Source organism: Barbus barbus, assembly GCF_936440315.1.
Source record: "Barbus barbus genome assembly, chromosome: 39".
Taxonomy (NCBI): Eukaryota; Metazoa; Chordata; class Actinopteri; order Cypriniformes; family Cyprinidae; genus Barbus; species Barbus barbus.
Window position 1 is genome coordinate 23,610,342 of NC_136717.1, and position 9,407 is coordinate 23,619,748.

General features: G+C 34.6%; 1 protein-coding gene across 3 annotated transcripts in view; it reads right to left on the minus strand.

The window, feature by feature from the left end:
* The window catches only part of LOC306858307 (striatin-interacting protein 1 homolog), a 30,854-nt gene extending 22,732 nt beyond the window's left edge, over positions 1 to 8,122 (minus strand). Inside the window, exons 1-3 of one of the 3 annotated variants that reach the window (XM_079398762.1) lie at positions 8,026 to 8,122; positions 1,738 to 1,807; positions 1,125 to 1,199 (exon numbers count right to left, since the gene is read on the minus strand). In XM_079398762.1, coding sequence (XP_079254888.1) covers positions 1,125 to 1,199; positions 1,738 to 1,807; positions 8,026 to 8,052 — 172 coding nt within the window. In that variant the 5' untranslated portion in view covers positions 8,053 to 8,122. Of the gene's footprint in view, positions 1 to 1,124; positions 1,200 to 1,737; positions 1,808 to 7,935 lie in introns of all 3 variants that reach the window. The other 2 variants (XM_079398760.1, XM_079398761.1) reach the window with 2 other exon arrangements.
* Positions 8,123 to 9,407: the final 1,285 nt, after the last annotated feature.

Consider the following 9,407-nt stretch of genomic DNA (forward strand, 5'->3'; position numbering starts at 1 on the left):
AAATCTGAGAGCATGGGAGACAGTGGAAAATTGCAGTGTTACATTATGAGTCGACACCAGGGGAAAATATACAAAAAATATGAAATCTTTGGATTGTAGCAAACTTTTAAAGTGTAAACATGTGATTTGCAGTTGCTTCACAATCAACACACACAAACACGCAAAAGCTAAAGAGACATTGGTGATCCTGCCTCTTGGCTTTTCTCCATTTTGTAGGGCTGCAGTGCCATGGCAAACATACAGAGAGAGCGAGAGGTCTGGTGAGGTGAGATTGTGCACACAGCAGGCAGGGTAAAGCCTGAGGCTATACACACACAAACACACACACATAGTAACTACATAAACATTCATTAAATTACTCCTTTTCTCACAGAAAGAGAACTGTGCAATTTTGCTGACAGTTTCAATTTCTGTTCTCTCTCAGACACAGGTGCGTTCAGTTAATCAGCCGTCTCTGTTCCAGCACATCCACACCACCAGGACTACAAGCAATTTTTCACTCTTAAACACAATGCAATTCCAGCACAAAACTCAACAGCTCTTAAGCACTATCAGTTAGTGTGTTGGGTGAAGATGCACTGCAAATAAAGATATTTTCTCTTGTTCTCTACTAAAAATATATCCAAAGAAGCAAAACGGTGTAGGATCACAACACTTGTTCTTAGAGTACATATGTTTAATCAAGTATTTTCATTTTAGAATTAGGTTTTCTTACTCAAATTGGCCATTTTTTTCTCTTATTCTAAATATCAATTTAAAATTTAGAGAGGTTTATGCTTAAAAAAAATCCAGCGTGGTGAGAAAAATAAACTTTTTTTTTTTATTATTTGTTTCTGAAGTAAATTAATTCCATTTCAAGTATTTTTTTTTTTTTTTTAAGATTTATACTGGAAATTAATACCAAAACTACTATTTACAAATATTTATTTTGTTGTAATATAGCACTGGCTACCAGTGTTGGGCAAGTTACTCTAAAATGTAATTAATTACCAGCTACTAATTACATCTTCAACAGTAATTAGATTAGTAAAGAGTAATCCCTTACTTTATTTTTTCAAGAGTAAAGTAATTACAGTAATTAATTGTGTGTAATGCATTACGCCCAACGCTGCAGGCTACAATACCATGATTCTTGAAGTCTTCCTCAAAGTAATCCCTGTTTAGACTGAACTCCGGTTCCTCTGTGTAGCTGTACAGCTCTGTGCGAAAGAGACAGAAAGACATATAGTTAAATAAAAAACAAGCTCATAACATTGGTTTTTCATAGTAATATAGATTCACTGGCATGTTGCATGTTACATGTTGCTACATAATGTTGCCACATTAAAATTACATCAGGAAATATGCATAATGTACATCTAATCTATGAATTTATATTTATTTTATTTGAAAAGCTATGGTTGAACAGATCTAAGTTCTTGTGCTGCTTCCACTAAGTTTTGTTCACCCAATTTCAATGTTTGTTCATCCCTAGAAATGTTTGTGTGTGTGTGTTTTTGTTTTTATATACCTGTGGGGACTTAAACCTGAATACACACAGATTCATGGGGACTAAATTGAGGTCCCCATGGGTAAACAAGCTTATAAATCACACAGAATTAAGTTTTTTGAAAATGCAAAAAGTCTCCTGTGAGGGCTAAGTTTAGGTGTAGGGCAATAGAATATACGTATACCATTTTGCCTATGGAAGTCCCCACAAGGATAGCGAAACAACAAGTGTGTGTGAGTGTGACCCACCTGAAAGCTCTGCAGTGAAGTTGTCCGTGTCTCCATATTCAAACTCCAGGTTCGGAGACTCCATGGAGCCCTACAGATCAGAGGCAAATAATAACTGCACTGCCACAACAGAAAGAGTCACATGTCTAACGTCCTGGAGCGTTTGCCAACCGCCATTTCAGGTCTTTCCACTATTTCTACAGCATGTGATTTTCCTTGTAATTATGCAAATTCAGCCAGGTCACACTACTCTAGTACTTCAATAGCATGGGAAATGTAGAGAAAATAAGGGTGGCAATATGTCAGCATGAATTAACTACCATTTCGATCACCACAGTACCTCACATGTGCTCAGAAGTTACAAAGTAGTAACCATGAAAACATACACAAATAATATATGAAATTAGGATGAATGCATCTCAAATTGTAGTACACTGAAAATAACAAGTCTAGGGTGACTTGATGCTGTATTTTTGTGGATTTTGTAAGTTGCATCTGTACATGCTTTTTGGGACAATACTGCCTAGAAACTTGAGCGATGAAGAGTTTGTAACGGTTCTCTGCTAACACTTTCAGTATTATTAAAATCATATTTTAATAATAAATTTGAAAATAATTACTTGCAATATGCAGGGTCTGTAGTGCACTAAAAAATAAATTTGAACGTTAAAAGATTGTAAAAAACGCTACGGTTAAACCTGTCAATTGGTTAACTAAGTTTTTTTTGCTACTGTATATACTGTAATGTGTTACTGTGTAACATTTTATGTAATTTTACAGTAAAATACTGTAAAAAAGAACTAGTCATAAATAGCTAATTGGTATTCCTAGAATTCCCTGATGGGGTACACTGTAAAAAGTGTCATTTTAATTGTAAAAAAGCTCATTATAATAGCAAAAAGACTGTAAAATGCTACTGTGAACACGTGATAACTGGTTAACAGTAAGTTCTTACTATATATATCCAAAAAAAAAATGGTAATAAATTTCACAGGACAGTTTGTGTAATTGTACAGTAAAATACTATAAAATTAAAGTGAAAACAACAAGTCATCTTATAATTTACAGTCAAAAACTATAAATCGACCCTCCCAAAATTTCTGGTACACTTTAAATAAAAATGTAATTTTAAGGTCAAGAACTGCAGAAATACTACTGTGAAAACATGTTAATTGTTTAACAATAAGTTTTTTTTATTATATACAGTGGAAAACAGGACATTTAAAAAAGAAAAGTGAAAAAAACAAGTCACCTTATAATTTACATTTAAAAACTTTAAACTGACATTCCCTTTGCAACATTTGATTTTATGGTTTTTCACGATTCTTAGTATTTTGTTATCAGTTACAGTATATAGCAGATTATATTAATATGATATAATATATATTAGCTTTTTACACCACATCTTATGTGGATAAATTAATATTTATCAATTATTGTTCTTTTTTTTTTTACAGCAACGTTCTGTCAACTTTTTACAGTAAATTCCACAGATTTTCCCTGGCCCACAGTGTCATGGTAACAGGAAGCAAGGCTGCAGGGTTTCCAGTGTGTGTCCATCTAAAAGGATATTTCCTGCATAAATGACTGCTGACTGTTGGCCAAGTCTGCACTTATGCTTAAGAATAGCCACATGTCTTTTAGCCAACTCTCTCAAAGAGCTACTAAACTGTGAACATTCACACTCAAACGCAGTGTTAATGGTTTCAAAACATCAGTGCTGATCTACTGTATGCTAATGTCACTTAACAGCCTCTAAAACCTTGAGCCAAACATGGATTTCCAGACTTTTCTTTCACAGTCTGCCTGAAATGAAGAAGTGTCAGGTCCTCTGAGGGGTTTTGATTTAATTGCAGCCCAATTAACATCTGGGGAACACGCTCTGTGCTGTCAGTTGAAGAATAAATTACATAAGAAGCATAACGTTGAAGATGAACTTCATTCCCCCTGAGGACCAGGTTCTCTTGCTCAAGTGCTTATTCATTTAAAGATGAAGCACTTCTGCAGGACATTCACCTTGTTGTTAGACTTTCTCTCAAGCTGTTTTAGCAGGCAGCTTTCTTGCAGTCTCTCCCTGTATTTTGCACCATCATGCAGTTGTTTTTTAGATGTGGGCAGTGTCAGACTTGTCCCACACATAGCACTTTGAATTTTGCCCAGAAGCTCTATTATGCACGCATCTGACCTCAAACCCATCACAAATGGGTCACCCACTATTATGCTTTTTGGCAAACCTCACATGGTTTCTTTTTGAGTAATGGCCTCTTTTGCCACCCACCCATAATGCACGGCTCTTGACAATGATACTGAAAGAGCTCTTGATATTGGTGGACTCAGTTCTCATATCTTGAACTCTGTACTTTTTCAAAGTGATTGTTGACCTCTCTCTACTTTCTCAAACAAGTCCCCTTTTCCGAGAGTTTTGATGGATAACCTTTGCTAGGTAATGTCTGGGTGGTTTGCTTTAGCTCCATATTATGCTTTTGTTTAACTGTATCTCTAACTTCTTTGGAAAGCTTATACTCGTTCGTTTGACAGCTATAAGCTAAAATGACTTCACAGGCAGTGGCCAGTCAAAGAAACTTAAAATAAGTCCAATCATCAGACCAATCGTTTTCATCTGTAAATTTGTGATTAGAAATAAAACTATTTATATTTTAACATTTAAGATCAGAACAATACACTCATGCCACAATTTGGTTCGATAAATGATACTGATCTCACAATACTTTAAACAAAGCCAAAATAGAGTTAACACAGTAAGTTTTTTAATTACTTCATGATAAACACGAAAAGTACTTTTCATAACCAACATAAAAATAGCCAAAATGCAGAATTATGCTTGCTCTCTGCCCCTTACAAAAAGTTTTAAATAATTAATTTTAAATTATATTTTTATAATATTTGTTACTTTATATATTTACATTTTTAGCATTTTTTATAAATTATAAAATACGAACATGAATAATTAATTTATAAAATGTATTTAATTTTTTTATTTATTAACAATTAATAGCCATAAATTTGAGCTTCCATGTTTATTAACTGTTAATAATTTAAAAAATACTGGATACACTGGATATCATTGTTTATATGTTTAATTTTTGGATGAACTACACAATACATATTATTGCATTTTTGTATTGCGATATGTTGTGGCACAATATATTGTTGAACCCCTAGTTTAAATATATGATGTTTAATTCAGGCACTGTATATGCACTGTAAAATATTGTATAATGAATGTGAGACAATTATACATGCACATTCTCATCATAACGCACATACTTTATGCATAATGCATGTGCGTAGATTTTATGTATGCATGTGCACACTAAACTAATGATTTACCCTCCTCTCTCACTCTCTCTCTCCCTCCTAACTCACAGACATGTGTGGCACAGTCAGAAGCATTTTATTTTGGTCCTCAGAAGCAGATGGCATTGATACTCATGGTGGGAAGCTCTAACTGAGAGCTGTGTGGGAGCGACAGAGAGAGAGAAAGATGGGCTTTCCTTCTGACACCTTCCCTAAAGGTTACTCCCACTCTGATCTCCCAGAAGCAGAGCACTCGTGTCTGATCCAAACCAGCGCCAGATACTGATGCTTTCAGAGAAACAGGGCAGGTCAAGGGCCAAAACATCTCATTCAAAGGCAAACTACGATACTTATAAACTAGAACAACGTCTTGTAAACAGAATACACATTTCTGCTGTGAATCATGACACTGATTACTCACACACACACACACGTCATACGCTGAAGAAACTGACTCAGTGGTGGAGAGTGATTCATTAGGCTTTTTTGTGTCTAACTTTACACTATACCTGATCATTACGATGTAGATATAGGTTATATAGGTTACAAACAGTAATATATTCTGGTGTTTCACCTTATAAAGCCTACACTATCATTTGATTGGCAAATGTCTAAGGACTCTAAACCATCAATATCATAAAAACGGTACAAAAAAATTGGTTGGAAGCTACTACATGAAATTTGTCATCGGACTGTTTATATTTTTTAGAAAAAAACTGTAAAAACTCCACCTTCAGTTCATGATTCATGTGTCTTTTTTGCTATGAATCTTTACTGATTTTTATAAAGCAAATGAAAGAATAACTTTTACATTGTTAGTATGATATCAAGATTAATACGTACTGTCTACTACGGCTGTCATGCATGTTTGGTTGACCTTGGTTATTTTGTAGTTGATTTGTCACCTGTAAATAGTATGTCTGTTTGCATAATAATAATAATAAAAAAGATGAATATGTACTGGACTGAAGCAACTTAGGTTTACTTGATTATCCATACATCATTTTTAGAAAAATCATATTAAAATGTGAGTATCAAATATGATCCATCAGGCTTTTGAGTTGCAGTTATTTGTTTCTCAATCATCATTTTATTGCATTGAATTAGCCTATATGTTTTGCCCCCACAACAATAAAGACTAAAGAGCGTTGATCATAAAACTAAGCTTTTAAATATCATCTTAATAAATATGTGACAATACATACAGAGTGACAACTGATATGCATTTTATGTAAATAATCTGCTATACCATTATATAGATCTCCTTAATTTACATTACAAGATATCAAAATTTCCTCTTACTTTTTGGCCATATAAATATCAGCAACTGCACCAAATTGCATATTTTTGCTCAGTTTGTGCCCCTGAAAAAAAAAGAGGTGTTTTTAAGCTTCATGATCTCCGGTACCATATATATGAGCCATAAAAGCATGATAAAAAGCATGAGTATTATTTCATATGTCAGCCTTAACATTTCATTTTTCCATACATTATATAGAGTACATTCACATCAAATTTAAAATCAAATCTAAAGTCCAAAGTTCATCTCTAAGCCTAACCAAACCGTAACAAGGAGCAACTGAACAAGAGTTGCATGCTTTTCTATCCACTGAAACAAACTGGAATAATCTGTAAACCTCAAAGCAGGGCATTCACAATGTGCCCTGTGCCAGCACTGAGCTACTGGACCAAATACAGTCAATATTCAGCATTTAATATTCATTGCTCATTTAAGGCAGCCAGATGCAATAATTCATCACCATGCACATACCAAAAGACCAAGCACAGAGCTTCACATCCAGTGTATTCTGCTTTAATGACAGATCACTCACATATCTGACCTCTGAGTTTCACTCCCGGTCATAAACTCCAGCCATGCACAACATTTTGAGGCATTTTGTGTACATTCAAACCACCTCCCAATCACTGTCCTAGTAAAAAAAAATCTTCTGCAGGAGGAAAACACGCTCTAATTCCTCTAAAAAAAAAAAAAAAAAACATTCAATATGCTCAACGATCACGGTCGAGGAATTCATTACCATAACTTCAGGCTGGACATATTCCCAGCACAATATGTGTTACTGTCCTTTAAGACTGAATCTGGACTGTGCTGTGCCAAGAAGAGAATCAAATATGCATTTGCTTGCTTTTATTTTTATTAGCTGAATAAATAATATGTTCATATGTTGGAGAGAGCAATGAGTGCAGTCTTTACCACTCCAGTTCAGTTCATTCATAAATAGATAAATAAAGATAGATAGATAGATAGATAGATAGATAGATAGATAGATAGATAGATAGATAAACCACTGCTTTTAAATAAATTTAAATGAAAATAAATAAACCTGCAGCAGACTGTATATTATTGACCCTCTTAACCCCCAATATAACAAACCATGTTCCATAATATCAGGCTGATATCAAGCTTAATAAATAGCTGGTTTTGTATGTATTATAATGCATAGGAATGTGTGCCCACTGACTTTGGCGGGTTAATGCGAGGAATACACATGGAGATGAAATGAGCCAAATGCATACATGCTCAGCATTTTATATGCGCATGTGCATATATCCATATACTGAGTAAGAAGTGGGAATTCAAGACAGAAACAAATGCATCCTTCATATTTACCCTTCAAATGCATGCTCACGAAACGCATGTCTATATCCTCTATAAAACCATCAGCAGGTCACACTGGATCAAATTCCAAAAGACAAGGTATTTTTAGCGTCATGCGTGTTTCTAAAATAACAACTCGAGGCATTTAAAGCCCCCAGCAACAAGCCACCTTACACACAAACACACACACAAACACACACACACACACACACACACACACACACACACACACCACCCACCCACCCCTCTACCCCTGCAAACTGTCAGTGTGCTCGGGTTACCTCCGAATCCTTCAGCTGATGGCTGAACCCATCTCTCTCTTGAGCCAGAGACTTCTGTCTGTTACTGTTAGAATCATTAAGTAAAGGTACCTCCATGTCGTCGATCTGCTGCTGCATCTGTCAGGCTGTGGATCCGCTCGCCGCACGGAAATACACTGTCACACTGAAACAGACGCTGCTGGACTCCAAGTTCAGAATAATATCCGTCCCCGCCGCTCTGATTGGCTGCTGATAGCCGACGACGGCGTGGCTTGACGTAACGCCTGCGGCGAGCCACGCCCACACCGCACTTGACCAGTAATATGCAGGTGCTATTGCAAATAAATTACCTGTATTTCTCTCATACTAATTGTAATAAATGGTCACTTTAATTGCTGTAAAACGTGCAATAATGAACTGTAATATTCTGTTTTTTTATATATCTGGGAGTGTGCAATGAAATCACTGCAATACAGCTTCCCAGTGGTTATTTTTATCAAATAAAATATTCCTTGTCGATGTCATATGAAAATCACATAAAAACATACCCTTACCATTTTGTTTCCAGTTTTTCAACAAATAAGTCTTAATGTATATTAATTTACAGGAAATTTCAGCTTTACATGAAAATTATTTATAAAAACTTACCATGTGAAAATCAAATCTTAAAAATGAAAATGTTTATTTATATATTATAAAAATGTGTGTGAGTGTGTGTGTATATATATATATATATATATATATATATATATATATATATATATATATATATACACGCATATATAGGCTATATATAAAAATTTATAATATATAAATATATCGAAATAAAAAAAACTCAATGAAATATATAACACACATTAAAAATGGCAAAACACAACAAAATTACTAAAACCTTAACATTTAAATAAAAACTGAAAAAATTAAAACTAATTCAAAATATTAATCCACATGCCATAGGTGAAGAAATACCAGACATAGACATAAATACATTCATGTATGGCCTTTAGAAAGTGCTGTCAGGGTGCTGTTGTGATACAGACAAACGAAGTGCTATTATTCACGTTGAGGAACAGAGAGAACACATTGAGTTTTCTCCTGATCTAGAAAGAGCCACATTATGACGTTTTTGACAGACCATACTCTGAACACAGTGAATTATTGATTGTAGAGATGGAGATTTGTTGTGGTGGTGTCTTCACATATGAGTCAAGTCAAGTGGGAATGACACTTCAATGAACATTTTAATTTGAAAGTGTGAAAGATGCCCAAAAGAAACTGGGCAGACTTTATCTTTTTCAGACATTCTCAGAAGAGAATATGAAAAAGTATAGTCTTAACAACTGCGACATTTATCATCTTTTAGCAAATTAGTAGAATTCTTGTAAGGCTTGAATTTGAGGACAATCACTCTTTGTATTTGAGTGTGTTTGTAATGTGAGTGACCACAGCAGCTGTTCCTGTCTTTGCATACATACATACCCCTCAAACCATCA